At 38.8% G+C, this 17,325-nt stretch overlaps 1 protein-coding gene across 1 annotated transcript; it reads right to left on the minus strand.

Moving 5' to 3' along the window:
- Positions 1–10,945: 10,945 nt before the first annotated feature.
- LOC145623940 (nuclear transcription factor Y subunit B-8-like) lies at positions 10,946–16,399 on the minus strand. The gene is made up of 7 exons (XM_081676858.1): positions 16,195–16,399; positions 15,781–16,016; positions 15,543–15,672; positions 15,406–15,411; positions 15,233–15,307; positions 15,081–15,131; positions 10,946–11,303 (listed from the first exon to the last, which is right to left on the minus strand). Exons 2-7 carry the CDS (start codon positions 15,993–15,995, stop codon positions 11,265–11,267), a joined length of 516 nt encoding a protein of 171 aa, XP_081532984.1. The 5' UTR covers positions 15,996–16,016; positions 16,195–16,399; the 3' UTR covers positions 10,946–11,264.
- Between the last annotated feature and the right edge of the window lie 926 nt (positions 16,400–17,325).

Raw genomic sequence — 17,325 nt, forward strand, 5'->3', positions numbered from 1 at the left:
ATCAAGACCTCAAACGTAATTTCCTTCATTTGGAAGAACATTATCACCCGGTATGGGGTACCTATGTCTATGGTGTTTGATAATGGTCCTCAGTTTGAGACGCCTCAGCTAAAAACTTGGTTGGGAGATCAGAGGATCTCAAGCTATTTTGCATCTATTGGCCGGCCCCAAGCAAACGGCCAAGTTGAAGCCTTCAACAAACTCATCTCAGACGGCATTAAAAAGAAAATAGAAAGAGTCAGTGGCTTATGGGCAGAAGAATTAATCCATGTCCTATGGGCCATTCGGACAACAGCGAAAGGGGCAACCGGTGAAACCCCATTTCTCATGGTTTACGGTGCTGAAGCCGTCTTGCCCATCAAACATTACGAGCCGACTCTCAGAGTCATGCTGTATGATGAAGAGGCAAACTGGGAAGCAATGCGCCTGGCGTTGGATTCCCTCCCAGAATGCAGGGGCAATGCCGCCTTGCGTCATGAGATTTACCGTCTGAGAATGACTAGAGCCTACAACAAAAAAGTACACAAGCGTCCTTTGAAAGTTGACGACTTAGTGTTACGGAAAATGGAGGCAACCGGTAGGGCCAATGAGCTGGGAAAGCTAACTCCAAATTGGGAAGGCCCCTACCGGATCTATGAAGAAGCAATGGATGGCACCTACCGCCTGGAAACCCCAGACGGCAGGCGTCTGCCTAGAACTTGGAATGTAGACAACCTAAAAAAGTACTACTTCTGAGATTGTAAACTTTTTGTAAACAGTGAGTCAATTAATGAAGATTCAGACTGTGTTTGCAAAATCGAGTTATTGTTTAATTATCCATCCGGGTGATACCCAGGCGGATTCTTCTTTACCTAACTGAGTTTGACACTTGGTAAAGGTAATATTTGTTGGACCGCCTGGGTACTACTCGGATCCCTTGTTTATTTAAGTTTGATACTTTGTTTATTCAACTGCTTGATTATCTGCCTGGGTAATACCCAGACTAACCCGCTTGTTTAAAAAACTAAGTTTGATACTTAGTGTAAATTCAATACTGACTAAAAATTAAGCACAAAAACGTTTAGTGGCTATACAACCGGTCCCAAACAAGACCAGAGGCTAAAATAGCCGGATGGTTGCTCATTTTATAAAATCACCTGTCCCAGCATGGACAAAGGCGTCCGGCGACACCCCTCCGGGTGCAATCGTCGCAAAGAACAGACTATTTGTCGGTTCTACCTACCCATGCAGACGGCAAAAATTGAACGACCAAGTTGGCCAACTCATAGCCGTCTGACCAAAATAACCTATGAAGAACGAATAAGTTTCCAGATACCGGATGCTCATAGGCATTAGTCGGTCATTGATAGAAATTCTTACTTGGGTTATTTATTCCAAAGTTGCACTCACTTCCCCTATTGGGGCAAAGGATTGTGTAATGGCTACGCGTTAACCCCAGACGGAATATAACCGCCTGGGTAAGAAGCTCAAAGCACCCGCTTTTATGGACGGCTGTGCACTTGGTTTGGGGCAATCACCATTGTGATTGATTGGCCTAAAAACACTCCATACTTCTCCAAGTATCAAGTGTTTTCAAGCCAATCAATCAGCCTGGCATAAAACCAACCACACAGCCGCCTAGGCGCAAGAGCACCCGGATTGCAAATTGTCGCATGCTTTTTTTTTTAAGTTAGGCAAAATACTAAAGAATTGCATACACATAAAAAATTCAAATTGAAAAAACTCAAAACAGACATATATAAAATCCGACTGAGTCGGAATACTTCATTTATATTTAAAATGGCACAAAGGCCAGAATAATTGTTAACCGGACACATCCGGTAAAGAAAGAAAGAGGAAATGTTAACCCAACCCCATGGTTGGTAAAAAGATACAACAAAACACGGCATGCAAGCCGGTAAATAACATAGATTGGCATACTGCCGCAGAAAGGTGGGAGACTCGCCTAAGGCTGAGGCGGAGTCTTCTCCGGCTGAGTTTGGCTGGCTTGGCCCTCTTGATGATCATCCGCCGGCTCCTCATCATCAGAGACTTCATATCCCTGCTCAGCAGCCCAGTCTTGGAAGCGAGGCGGAGGAGCATCACCCAGCTGCTGGGCATCATACACCTCAGTGGCGTAATCATACCTCAGCTTATAGACCTCAAAGTCTATTTCTGGGTAGAGGAGGCCCCAGGTGATCTTCAGCCGGGCCAAGTTGTCCCGTTCATTCTCCTCAATCAGCCGGGTCTGCTCCCGAACCAGCTCATCCGACTGCTTGTTGCGCAGGGTCATGAGCTCAAGCTTTAGGCGGTCATTGTCAATCCGGAGTTGGGCATTCTCCTTGTCAGCATCTTCTAATGCCTTGAGATCACACTTGGCATCTTTCAGCTGCTTATCAAGGTCATCAGCCCAACTATTAGCTTCATCGTTTGCAGCCGTCAAACTCCGGATCAGCTCCTCCTGTTTCAACTCTACTGCTTTAATCTTTAAATTACACATATAATCAGAATGTTCAGCAAAGTTGAGGTTTTCTAGGGCCCTCCGTTTGGCGTCATTTACCTCTTCTTGCTTCCGCTTGAAGGGACCCCGGAGATTGTCCACTCTCACCATAGCCTGAATCAATAACAGCCGGTTTATGAGTTATTTAGTCAGAATAAAGATTAAAGACATCAAGATACAAGAATCATGTACCTTAGCCAGAGAGCCCATTATCCGGTCAAAGTCCACGACCTGCAGATCAGGTATGGAGGCCTTCTCAGACCGGGTGAGGGTCCTCACCATCCGCTTCGCGAAGCCGGCGAGATCCGGCGGGTTAGGAAGCAGATCTGCATCAAAAGTAGTTCTTTGTGAGATAGAAGCAGCGTAGCTGGCATTCATCCGTTGCCGGCTGCTGGCTGACCCTTTTGAAGAATCAACCTTAGTCTTAATTCTCATAAAATTAAGTGGCCAAGGTATTTCAGTTCGTTCCTTACCGTGAACTTCCAGATGGGTCTCCGGCTTGTTCTCCTCCCCAGTGGTTGCCGCACCGCCTGCAACCTTAGGTGGCTCGCCACCCTTCGAAGCCGTAGAGGCTTCCGACGCTTTCTGCTGTTCTGAGCTTTCACTCAGTTTCTTCAGAACAGCAGGAGATTTGCCCCCAGTCGTTGGACGACCGGATTGGGCAGAACTTTGCTTCTGGGGGGGATCCTTCCTTGCGGCTTTGGCAGCCGGAGCCTTCTCCAGATCATCTCCCTGCCTTTTGAGAAGCTTGGAGAATGATCGAGGGATTCTCTTGGCGGACTCCTAAGAAAGAAGCAAAATATAAGTATACCCAACCGGTATATAAAAAAAATGCAAACATAAAGTCAGGCGGTCTCACCCCGCCTTTCTTCGCATCTTTAGCCTCGACGGCTGCCTTTTTGACAAGGGCCGCCTCCTTGCGCAGTTGCGCCGCAGATTTAGCAGGAGTCTTGTCCTGGTCAACCATCCTCAGGGCTTCTTCTGCAAAAACAAGAATTTCAAGTTAGAAAAAATTAAGGCAATTTGTAATGAAAATGAAACAACAATTATTCCGGATGAGAAGTATTCTACCCCTGGGAAACATTGTGCTCAGCCCGCAGGCGGACAAGAAGCACTCGTCTTTGAAGAAGTCCGGATGGGGGATCCAGTTCTTGGGAACAATAATGTGAGTCCCATCCCCCATGGGCTCAGTTGTGGTTTCAAAAAATCCCGGCTCCATAATTTGCTCCCGGGCTTTAGTAGATAGTGTCGGGAGAGGGAATTTACGTCCAAGAAGAGCCGGTTTAGTGTTATACCGTCGCAGTGTCCGGTTGTGTCTCAAAGTGGGGGAAGAAATCAAGTAAAATTTGTCCTTCCACCCGGACCACTTGGACACTTTGTCCAAAGTCATTAGATACTGGGGCAGGGTAGTCAGCGTATACCATGCCCCATGGCCGTCTGGAGCCTTGCTCAAGTAGTGCATGTGAGCGAAGGCAGAGAAGCTGGGGTTCAAGTTTTGGAACTCGCAGGCGGCGATGTAACTTAATATGTTCACCCACGAGTTAGGGGTGAGCTGCCAAACCCCCAGATCATACCCCTTAAGGATTTTCCTAATCCCGGGGTGGAGGGGGAACCGGAGGCCGGCTTCTATTACCGCCTCATAGCAGATGAAGTAGTCATCTGCATGGTCAATGTCATCCCCCCAGGCCATCACAGCATCAGCCGGAGGGACAATAACTTCCCAACCCCTTCCAAAGGGGTGTTTCTCTTTAAAGGCCCTGAACCCGCTGTTAAGAAGGGCGATGTTACTCGGCAGCATCCGGGTCCTTTTGGGGTTGGGATTGTCAGCTACCTTGGGCGGCTGCTGATAGTCAGCCGCAAAATCTTCCTGGTCAGAGCCGGAGGATTCCGCTCTTGATCCCTGGCCGGATTCAGCGTCGCCGGCTTCATTGGAGGAGGCGGCTCCCTCGCCGTCTACCTCTCTCACTCCAGAGCTCCCGGAGGTAGAGGGAGCCTCTTCGTCAGATCCGCTCTCCTCCAAATTCCTCGGATCCCCTTCCGGGAAAACCTCATCGGCTGGCACTCTCATGGTGCGCCGGCTTTTAGTCCGCCTGGCCGTTTGTTTCGTTCTGGCCATTGTGTCCTGCACAGACACAGAGAGGGAGGAATTCGAAGATGAGCATATTGGTTCCGACAGTCCAGAAGAGGCACCCCCTGTTCTAGACTCAGCCGTTCCGGGGGATCGGCTGAGTGTCCTAGGCAGTGCCGAGTGGGTGGATTGGGAACTCATTTATATTTTCTATTTTCTAAAGAAAGCCGGGCATACAGGCGGAAAAAATGGTATGTAAATTGAAGGGGAGAAAAGCTAAAATGGTACAGGCGGTTACCTTGCTTTGACTCTGGAAAATCTGAAAACCGCTACAGCCGGTGAACCGGGTGATGTACTGCTAGCACTCGGAAGCTTGAAACTCGCTGATTATACAGGCGGGAGCAGAGAAAACTCTCTCTAGAATCTCTCTTTTTCTCTCTCTAAAAAGTCAATATGAATGTAAAGTGTGAAAAGGAGGGGGGGTAACTTTCTATTTATAGAAAGTAAAATGGGGGGAAAATTTTGATTTGAAATTCAAAATTTTACCCGTTATTGTTCACCTACGAAAGGTGGACACGTGTCACAGGCCCCACGTGACATGCACGTGCGACCTGTGAGGGGCAAATGTTTAGGGTATTTTTACCCTAGACACGTGGACCAATGAGAGGTCGCCACGTGTCGAGCTCAGGATGGCCCATGTGGCTCAACGTCCTCTTGACGCTTGGCGCCCTCAGATATGTTTCTTAAATGGCGGCTTTCAAAGGCCCAAACTCCTAGGAGCGCCGTAAAACGGCGCAGCCCACTAAAATCTAGGTCAAGTGACCTAGGTAGGGGCACTTTTCCCAACGACCCTATAAATAGGGAGATATTTCCCCATTTTGGGGACACATTGAATCATTTATTACACCCTTATTCTCTCACATCAGAGAAAGACCTGAGCTTGGAATCCGAGCAGATCCCCACTTAAATTTCCGTTCTCTTTATTCCTTTTCAAGTTACTGACTTGATCGTCGGAGACGGAGCTCCAACCACCCGGAGTCTCCATTGTTTTGCAGGTACAGCTCAGCCGGATCAGACTTCGTGACGTAACTCTCCCAAGGGACAAAAACCCCCAAAACAGGTACAACATAAATTAGTCATCATAAGACATAAAAATCTAAGCGCTACATAAGCTAATGTCATGAATTATAGATAAAAGTCAATGAAATTATTTTTAGAATAGAATAGTCTCAAGTAATAAATCTGAATTTTGCATTTAGGCAAAAGCTTATTTGCATCGTCAATTAAAGCAACATTTGTCTTAATGTTGTCGTCACTAACTGATGATACTAGGTTGTTGACGACGTTATTGACTAGTGTCGTTGAAACTGATTGATGTTGTCGTCGACACTAGTCGTCGTCGTCGGAACTAACTGTCGTCGTCGGAACTGGCTTTCGTCGTCGGAACTGACTGATGTCGTCGTCGACACTGGCTGTCGTCGGAACTGTTTGTCGTCGTTAAAATTGACTTTCGTCGAAACTTTAATACTGTTTTATTTAGCGACAACATAGCCTAAAACTAATGTTAGTTAAACAAAAAATAATATCGTGAATGACGACAAACCATGAATTTTTGTGGCATCATGAGACCCATGACTTAAAGCGGTGTTTTCCATGGCATCCTTCCCTTTAAGTGTGATGTTTACTTCGATGGTGATGATATAGTCTGTCCTAACGTAGCTTAAAGAATACACAAAAATAGTTAGTTAAATTAAACCACAAGAAGGAACATTACCAAAACTCTTAAGGCTGTCAATGATAATCGCCCTTGTTGCAGCATATTGAGTTACGTTGGCGTCGATCACCACTTCTTATTGCCGGGACCACGAACAATAATTCTTATAAAGTCACTTTACGAGATTTGATATATCTTGATGATGGGAATGTGTTCGAATGTGTTTGGAGAGGAACTTTTATAGAATAAGATTTTAATCTAGCTGCATCCCCACAAACAGCGTCAAATTGTTAATGCTAAATTTCTTCAAGTAGGATTTGATGTGGGATATGGGCTACAGTCAACTAAATTAAAATAGGGAGTATGGAATGCGGAAAATAAATGACAGAAAAATAAAGGGAGAGGGAGGAGACATGATATGGTGACGCGGAAAACCCCAATGAAGGTGGGTAAAAACCGCGGGTGGCAATGAGTCCACCAATCCACTATAGTACGGGCATAAAACCAATAATTACAAGTACATTGTGTGTTTGATCCATATAAAATACAGCGTAGATAAATACAAAGTAAATGGAGTGTATCAATCTCGTAATATGGCTAGGAGGTATGTGACACATTTGTGGGTAAAAAGACGTTTGTATGGAGGTTCTGGAGGGTATAAAATATAGTAGATGGTGAGTGGATTATACAAGTGGTTTAGGAAATAATAAGAATACTTACGAGGGCATACGGGAAATGAGGCTGCAAATTATACTGAGGTAACGTGGGTTTTTAGTGGAATTCATATGTGGACTAAGCTCATGTATGGATATACTCGCAGGAGCAGTATGTAGGTAGTGGGGAGAACGTAGGCTTAAAAATAGATAGTATTTAGTTGCATGGGAGGCTAGTATCCGTAGGTTGTGACTTGATTTCATGGGAGGAAGACTCTTCTATTTATAGAACTTCCAAGAGTAGGTTGGAGAGATATTTTGGGTGGCTGTTGCATAGTGGTTCCTTGATTTTTTCACCCGCTTTATTAAGTGGTGGAGTAGTGATTGATTCCTTTACTTGGTCTTCTAATGAACTTGGATTTGTTCTAGGGTGTAGATATGTTATAACAACCTTGAACACTTATTCTTGTTGACTTATTATTTATCCTTGATTTTGGGGACCTTTGGTAACTGTCTTGACATAGTCTTGTACATCTTAGTCTTGACTGTAACCGTCGGTCAATAGTCAAACAAAATGACCCATAACACCATGTATAAGTCTTGACCTATGTTACTCGGACTCTTCATTTCACCTCACATACCGGTGTCGGACCCTCGACACTTGGACATGAGTATGGCACCCGGACACTTCACTTTTAGTTCAAAATCATGTAAATTTTTCATAAAATAGCTGAGTCGGACGCTTGGACACGTACCCATGTTGGACAAGGGTACCTGAGTTCAAGTAACATAGGTCTTGACCATGATATGGAGAGACGATAGGCATCTAATCCGAACATCTTCCTAAACAAACAACAATACAACATACATAAAAAGCCATCTATCAGCTCTAAAACTTATTATCTCATTCCGAAGAATATCAGGTTAAGATGTAAAAAGGGTCTAATTGCATTACTACATTACCTTAATTATGGTATTCATCGGCAGCTATGTCTCCATTTGCATCCTCAAATCGGCCGGATTTGTATTCAGTAGGACCAAATACAAAATTTAATATCTACTATATTGCTCTTGGATATCTTGAATTAGTCTTACATGTTATTTCTATATACTATTAAATCCAATTGAAGGGTAGATTTATCATATATGTTCCTACTCTAAAACAATGTCATTAACACTTAAGTTGCTTGCACAATCACATTTTTAAGGGCTTGTTCTGATTTATTGAATTGAACTGAACTGAATAAGACTAAACTAAATTGAAATGAATTTTTTATGAGAGAAGGAAGTTAGGAACTGAACTGAACTAACTGAACTGAAATTAAGTTGAACTAAAAAGGCCTTGTTGTCGCTCTTATTAATTAGTGCTTTCCCAATTTCAACTAAAAAATATTATTATAAAAGAGAGCAAGAATAATTTAATTCATAGTTGAGTATAATTGAGGCAGAAAAAGCAGTGAACCTGATAAGACGAAGTTCCAGGCCTTCCAGCACCCAAGATGAAATCAGGCGGGAAATCATAACGGTTATACAATTTGGCGCCAACATCAACTGTTTCATCCACCAACGTTATCTAAACGGTGATGAAGAAAGAGATAAGGAAGCGAATACGCTGCATTTTTCCCCACTTTATTTTTCTTTTCTTTCTCTCGTGTTTTTCCCAAATTTGGTTTTTTCAGTTTATTATAACTTATACTAGATGTTTGTCTAAATATTTTAAAATAATTTTTTTATACATATAATATTTTATATTTAATTAATTTAGTGTCATTTAAATTATTTCTTCCCTCCGTCTCCGAAAGAACGACTCATTTGACCTAATTTTAGTCCCAAAAAGAATGACCCATTGGCATTAAAATACCCACCAATTTGCAACTATATTTGTGCAAAATTAGCCTTCCCATATAAAATTAATTTTTCAACGTACTTTTATTACTATCTTTTTCTACTTTTTTATAAACCCCATGTAAATTTATCTTTCCAATATAATTTTTACTTCTTTTTATTTAACTTTATTAATACCCACGAAATCAACCCAAAAGGGTCATTCTTTCGGGGACGGAGGGGGTAATTCTAAAAGAAATTAATAATCTCGTATTTAATTGTCTACCACTAAAATTTATTATTTTAATTTACATGGCGCACTGAAAAATTAAATCCTACATGCCTCTTTAAAAACTCGAGGAAAACTCCCTTTATATATATATGCCCAAATTATATCCTCTCAAAAAAAAAAAAAAAAAAAAAAAAACCAAAATTATATGTTAGGTCACTTCTCCCCATCTTATATTCAATTCAGTTTAGTTCACCTTCAAAATTTCAATTCATTAGTTGTACTAATTTCATTTTTACACTATATTTTAATTCAAATATTCAATTAAGATGTTTTATGCCGAGTAAGAGTGGTGGATACTAGGGGTGCTAATCGGGCGAGCCGAGCCCGAACTATGGTCAACTCGGCTCGTGATCGTTTAAATTTGTTCGAACTCGAATCGAATTCGAACCTTTATGAGTCGAGCTTCGACCGAGCCGAGCTTGGACTAAACGTTGACCGAGCCGAACTCGAACTGTTCACGAACAACCTTGATTTATTCTTAGCCCTAATTTACTTGTCTTCTTTATTGTTCATTATTAAATTTTTTACTTTATAACGAATTTATTGTTTTAATAATGAAAATACTAACTTATTGTTGTGTAATATCTATTGATAAAAAAATTTATATTTATATACATGATTTTTTTATATGGAAAAAAATAAACGAGCTTGTTCACGAACTTTTCGAGCCGAGCTTGGCATAACTCAGCTTGGCTTGTTAAGGTCTCGAGCCGAACTCAAACCCGAGTCGAGCCACCACGAATCGATCTTTGACCGATCTTTGACTGAATCGAGCTTGAATAGTTCAAGAATAGCTCAGTCTCATTATCACCCCTAGTGGATACAGCGTGAGGTTTAGAATCACAATTTTAAAAAATCATTTTGTTATTATTGTAAAATTATTGTTGTTTATAATTCACAGTTTAGAATTTAAGGTTGGTATTTCATAAACCTTATTGACACCTTAATGCGCTTTAGAGTATTCACTATTCACCATATGAAATTTCTAAACGGCACAAAAGGGGTGTACGATAGTAACATGAGTACATGACCATAAACCATACTAATAAGAGGAAAGAGTGAGAGGCTAATGATATAGAGAGACATGTTCAACTTATTGATAATACAGCTCAATTTTAATTTTGAGAATGTGCAACATTGTGCTTAAAATGTTGAATATTAATGTACTAAAAGTGTAAACTTATGTCCCAATATTCGTACTAGTATATCAAGCTATTTATTTATATGACATAGAGCTCAAATTTAGTGAAATATTTGCTTATATTTGCTAAAAAAATTTGTAAGTATATTTAAATTGAATATAATCTCAAGTAGTATAGTAAGTATATAATTCCAATTGAATATTGGTTTAATTTGAGTGAAATTTTAGTGTTTATTATTTGAACATTTGCATTAATATATCTAAAGATCCCCTATCTCCTTTTACAACTTTTCTTTTTTTTTTTTTTTTTTTTTTTTTTTGGCCTAAGGTATTTAAGTAGATGCTGAAACACTCACGATTATCCTGACTTTGAAAGCCGTCCCAAATATCCAAGAACTCAAGATTACACACCGTTATGTTTGCTGATGACTTGCTAATACAGGTAGATGCTAGAGTAGAGAGTGATGCGATTTCACTTTAAACACTTGAAAATTATCCAAACCAGTCCTAGCAGTATAGCACCAAAATCAGTCTTGGCACCAAAACCAGTCTTAGCACCAAAATTATTTCAATAAGGTTTTATTGATAAGGAACATGGAAGCTTGGGTGTAAGTTAAGCACACCAGCGAATCCTATTAGTTACCTTTATCAAAATTTAGGTGAGTTATTGCTTAGATAACATGAAACTTGGAAAACCAGCCCGCCAAAAATGATACTTCGTACAACCAATCATAATAATAATAATAATAATAATAATAATAATAATAATAATAATAATAATAATAATAATAATAATAATAATAATAATAATAATAAATTATGCATCACTCAAGGTCGATATAAGTAGGATGTCTTATACGTCTTAGCGACAAACCACTCACAATTTCATATACAGAACTATCAGACTTACCTGATAAACGAAACAAACAGCGCCTACAAAACCTAAATTGCTGAGAATGAGAAAAGTATCCTTGATATAAGTTTTTCCTATAGCACTGATGAAATCGACTTCAGACTTCAGTGGGAAGGTAATAAAACTCCCCGTCATTGAAATTGTCAATTATATGTAATATCAATGAATTGCAGGTAATACTTACTCTGGGCCTTGCATAGGAACCATTAGATGCTGGGCCTGCAACCACAAACAATTTCTTAACCTTATCAATCAGAGCAAATCTTACCTATTATGAAGTTGAAATGCAGATCAGCAGATAAAACTAGTTACACATACTTTCAGAAAGATTAAATTATCTTGACCTACAGATGTACATACCCAAAATAAAAACTCAAGACATATTAAAGCTTAAGAGTAGGCTATGGTAATCTCTCCCATCAAAATAACTCACCATTATGCTAATTTATAAGCAAACAGAACAAGCCTCAAAATCTATTATAGCTTATTTTAAAACCAAACCATGATAGTTACACCACTTACTGTAGTGTCAGAACCTTTTCGCGAAAATTTAGAAACACCATAAGAAGCAACTACCAATTGTTAAATTATTTAAATGTTGCACAAAGGGGTTGACAGTCCTCTCAAAACACATTGATGGCAAGAAGATCGAGGAAAAAAGATCATGACAACGACCAGAAGCAAGAGACCACAAAGATGAAAGAAAAATCACCTTATTCCAAACATTATTCAAACGGACAATACATTTAGAAAACTGCAAGGCATAATTCTCCAACGAAATCACCCAATAAATGACATGATACCATGTCCCCAATGACAATCTTACAATATAACCCATAATTGAATTTATGCAAATTACAGTTGCATAGCAGAAACCAATCCAAGATTTAGCATCATATTAATGGTAATGTCTCCTAGATAATTCAAGTTAGGTGCACACATTATTAGAAGCCCAGGTTTCACAATCAGTCAGTCCTCGTTTCATCACGCATCAAGAGCAACTATTCTTAGACAAAAGAAGCATTTGACATGAGATCCTGTCTAAGAGCAACCAAGTTAAAAGTTTCTAATGAGCAATTTTCAACATTGCAATGATTGAAACCAAATTGTTCACTATACTTTCTAAAAATTATTTTGTTTAAAGTATTTGACCAGTCAGTTGCTTTCTAAAAAAGATGTGATTGAAAGTCTAATTTAGACTCATGGCTAACAGTCTCTTAATGATTGTACAGCAGCATTAAGACCCACATCTCTTAATGATTGCACAGCAACTATTCTTAGCCAAAAGAGGCATTTGACATGAGATCCTGTTTATGAACAACAACAAAGTTGAAAGTCTCAACTGAGCAATTTTCAAAATTGCAATGATCGAAAACAAACTGTTCACTATAGGTTTCAAATAATATTTTGTATGAAGTAGTTGACCAGTCAGTTGCTTTCTAATAAGTAATAAGGGCCTGATAGCCCTGAATGAAAGCCCAATTGCAATTTATGATGATTTTACAGCAGTAATAAGGGTGGCCTGACATTCTCTTATGATTGTACAGCAGTAAGAAGACCCTCATCTCACACTCCCCCTCCCCCCGGAGTCTATTTTTTTATCCCTATCAAGAAAAGCCTACTTAGAGATTACTTGGACGATATTCTATGTACAGAGTGCACTCAGTAATGTTTGTGATCATCAGTGGCCATTGTGGCCCACGCCAACTACACCTATTATCATTAGGGCCAATGTGCCAATTAAAAATATTAACATTCAAGGAAAACTTTAAAAGTCCAATATTTAATGGTAAAATTCAGTTAATTAAAAAGCAAAATTTTGGATAACTCTCCCTCACCTACCCTCCCCTTTCTCAAAACACACATGAACCAATCCGCCGCAACCGCATCTAGTGAAAAATAAATAGATACAAATTAAACAAGTCTGATTACTTTATCTTTTGGGCTTTCACAAAAATAAAATAAGATAAAAACCTCTATAGGGGTCTGGTTTGGCCAGTATTTTTGGACCTAGTCTACTCGATGATATAGAAAAGAGGTAGTTTAACTCTGGGCCCTTTCTTTTAAGTTTTTAGTTTGGTCAAGGAGGTCTAAACAAGAGTAAGTAAACATAAATGAGATGAAGAGAACATAGCCAAAGACAAATCATTTCAACCAGAAAAAAAATTAAGTAAATCTCATACCTAAAAGATGATTACACATAACCACTCCATAGGAACATCTTTCAACATGACTGTCAAAATAATGGTATGAAAAATAAAACAAAGGTGTGAATAGATTCACTAATTTTACAGAATGGTTATAATGTTCCAATCTTGCTTGATTTACTCAACTTTTCACAAAGTATGATGTAAGAGAAAAATTTTGCAAACCCCAATTCATTATGATAATCTCACTTACACCCAAAGACAAATGCTTAAATGGAACTTTCACTATACTTTAGTTTAAACTTTCCAACACTACAAAGAGATGAAAAATCATCCTAACCTTTGACATTACCCCATTGGTTATTCAAGAATAATGCAAAGACAAAAGCCTAAACTAAACTTTCACTACACTGCATTTTAAAATCTCTGACACACAAAGGAAGAGACAAAGAAACATATGCAAATTTGACTTCTAGAATGAATAATTTCCAGCTATGACTATTCTTTCCCATATCTGTGCGAAGCTTCCAACCATGATGTATTAAGTATAATTCCAACTATGGGAGGTTCCTCCCAAAATAAAGCAATTACGTACATCAACCGATCTCGCAGATCAATTGACAACGTAATATTATGTAATTCTCATCTATAAATAAATAAATTAAGCAAACAAACCAACCAAAACAAAACAAAGATCAGCCCCTAACTCATCTCTTCCCATTGGACTCCATCCCCAACATACACCAAAAACTCCTCCCACCAAAGCTCCACCACCACCCACCTGGGAGCTTACTTTTCTCCCTCTGCTGCCGTCTGATATTAAAAAGTCCCTTCCACCTCTGTTAAAAACTCTAGCCAACGATTTCCCCTTTTTTTCATCCTCTATTCCTCCATTGAACTTGTAATTTTCTTCATACATCTCATCCCTCAAACTCCTACATTTTTATTGCTATGATGTACTCACCTTCTCTTGCTCTTATTGTCACTCTTAGTTGAATTAACATTCATTATAATGATTTTGGATTTTGAAGGTTTTGGTTGGTGGTAAGAGTGTCAGATACTTTGGTTATTAATCTTACGGGTCCCACTTGTTTTGCATAGATATACAATTATCACCGATTAGGCAGCATGGGAGACTACACTAGAGTACCTAGAACAATGGATTCTATAATTTTTTCTATTAAAATAATAGAATGGTAGTTTGAGTAAGGAATAATAAAACAACCATACACCATTACTCCAATTCAATTTTGCAATTTTTTATATTGAGAAAGAAGTCATTAGGAGGCTAACTGTAAATGGGATCTCAAATCTTAAAATGGGTTTGCTACCTTCACCAAACCGTAAGTGTATCAAGAAAATAGATATCAGCAAATTATGGAATAAAAAATATAGTTCTGCACCTCCAATTTAGGTATCCCATTCACTTAGTGCCGCCTCAACACTCAGTGCACTTTTTTTTTTTTACAAAAAAAAATAAATAAATAAATTGATTTAGTAAGGAGAGGAAGTAGTTATTGGCTTGGGTTGAACAAGAGAGGGAATGATTGTTACCTGAGAAGGGGTGGGAGTTACGAAAGAGTTTGGCAAGAGATTGCATCAATCAATTAAGGATGGGAAAGAAGGGGGATCAAAGGACAGGGAAAGAAGAAAACTAACAAAGATAAACTAACTAGTTTAACAGGTTCCCTGCGACAAAGGTGCATCTTGGGAAGATACCCTCTAGTTTTGTTTAGTCCTGATAGTTGAGATTATTGTTGTGAAAGTTTTCAAATAAAATATACATTCAAAACACAGAAGATGAGCATGACCACATCCTACAGCGCCTATATATGAAAATGCAAATTACCTGCGAGTTTCCATAGTTCATGGCTTGATTAAAAGAACCCTGATGAGCAAGCTGCCAAATTTCAAAACAGAAATCACAGCAGCAAACCTGTTAGCTCACGAGATATCAAACTATACCAAATGATTACATAATAGAACTTGAGTAAACTCTACCTGAGGTTGTTGATTTCCCACTGCATCCCTTTTGCCCGAGGCTTCGCCACCCTTAGCAGACCCCTTTGTATCGCCCTATCAAAATTCACAACCACCAAACTCAAAGTAAGCAAAATTAATTACCATATCACAAACCCGCCAATTTTAAACAAAATTAGCACAGAGATACGCACCTCCATCTGCAATAGATAGCAATAATCCAAAGACGAAGCAACCACGAAACACAAACAACACTTAGTTAACCATCATCCAAAATTGTAAATTTCATATAAAAGCCACCTCTTCCAATGAATAATTACAACAGTTATACCTCTCGGTAACGAGTCAAGTAGACCTTAAGTGGATCAATATATTCTTCAAACCCTAGAGTTGCCATAGCCCAAAGCAAATCATCCCCATTAATGGTCTTTCTCTTTTCCCTTTGACACTTATCACTAGCCCTAAACAATCGATCACAAAAATATAAAATTACACCAACAAGTCAAACAACACAAACCCAATAATCTCGAAACGAAATCTAAACACAAAATCAAAATTGACAAACATACTCGCTAGTAATGAAGCTGATGAACTCAGAAACACATTCCTGAACAGTCTCTTTAGCATCTTTAGCAATTTTACCATTAGCTGGCAAAGCCCTCTTCATAATCCGACTTATATTAGCAATAGGAAGATACCTGTCCTGCTCACGAACATTGGAACGTGGGCTTTGGTCACCGCTTTCATGGCTTCCACCGCCTGGACTTGTCGGTGCATCCGCCATATAAATTTGAAATATTAAACCCTAAAAATCCAAACGTCAATCTAAAATCGAAATTGAAATAGACCGCCATGAATAGAAGCGCGAAAGAGAGATGATGATGATGACAGAGAAAGAGGAGAGAGAAAGAGTGAGGGAAAAGAATTAAAGAAGAAGAATAAGAGATAAGAATAAAAAGGGAGGAAGGAAGGAAGGAACTTACCGATGAATTGGAGAAGTGGCGTAAATAAAGGAGAAGCGTAAGATGGATCGGCGTTGAAGGCGATGAAGAGAGAGAGTAGTTGAAAGAGAAGATCGGACGCTGGAGAAATTAGGATGTAGGAGACGACTCAGATGCTCCCCTTTTGCTCCAGATATGCCTTATCAACACCGTCCGTCGTTTTTCACTTTTTTTTTTTTCATCTCCAATATTACTACAATACTAAAGTAAATAATGTACTTGCATGCCGAATTATTTATGGTCAAAATGAATTAGCAAGCAAGGTTGAACCGACTCAAGTAGCACACCTGACTTATGATGGGTGAGTCTCCCAATAATAGTTTCTTCATACGGTAAGGTTCGAATCCAAGACCTCTCTGAAGCGACATCAAATTGCTTACCACTTGAGCCAGCTCTCGTTGGTTTATTTTTATGTATTTCATTCCACTTGAGCCAACTCTTGTTGGTTTATTTTTATGTACTTTATTTGCGTTTTAAAAAGAGAAAGCTACATTTTAAAACGAAGTATTACATCTTTCTCCTTGTATGGTTTTCACCCAAACTTACAATTATTTTTTTTTTTTTTGGTAAAAGCTAATGTACGCCCTAGGGCATTGAAAAGATAGCTAAAACTAGAAAAATTAGATTAAAATGAACATTAATTATATCGATCGACGCGTGGTTTTAACATGCATTCCCAAATTAATACCACTTCTACGAAATATTTTCAATGCTTATCTAACGCCCCGGGAACGTTTATTAGCAAGTTTTTTTTTAATTATTTCTTTTCTTTCACATTCATTACTTTTTAGTAAATTATTAACTCCACTATACTTCTTTATCAATTTTTAATACTCCAACTAACACACGTACCTTTCATTTTATTTAAATCAATAAAATTGCCTACAAATTTATGCTGGTCAAATTGTAACTCTTATTAAAACACGGAGGGAGTATTATTATTTCGTAGAGAGTACTTGTTAACTTGTAAAAATAATTTATTATACCCATATGCGATGTACATTCAAGGTATTTTCTGCCTACTTAACATTTTTACTGATTTCAAAATTATAAAATAAAAAATTAAAAAAAAAAAAAATTGATATTTTAATTTTACGACGGTTTTTTTAATTT

This window comes from Chenopodium album, chromosome 3, assembly GCF_948465745.1.
Source record: "Chenopodium album chromosome 3, dcCheAlbu1.1, whole genome shotgun sequence".
Classification (NCBI taxonomy): domain Eukaryota; kingdom Viridiplantae; phylum Streptophyta; class Magnoliopsida; order Caryophyllales; family Amaranthaceae; genus Chenopodium; species Chenopodium album.

Excerpts from the sequence above, each read along its gene's own strand:
- LOC145623940 (XM_081676858.1), bottom strand. The coding sequence starts at position 15,995 with ATGGCGGATGCACCGACAAGTCCAGGCGGTGGAAGCCATGAAAGCGGT. Across the intron at positions 15,132-15,232 it reads TGGGAAATCAACAACCTCAG|CTTGCTCATCAGGGTTCTTT; the intron begins GTAGAGTTTACT and ends GAAATTTGGCAG. Across the intron at positions 11,304-15,080 it reads TGAACTATGGAAACTCGCAG|GCCCAGCATCTAATGGTTCC; the intron begins GTAATTTGCATT and ends TTGTGGTTGCAG.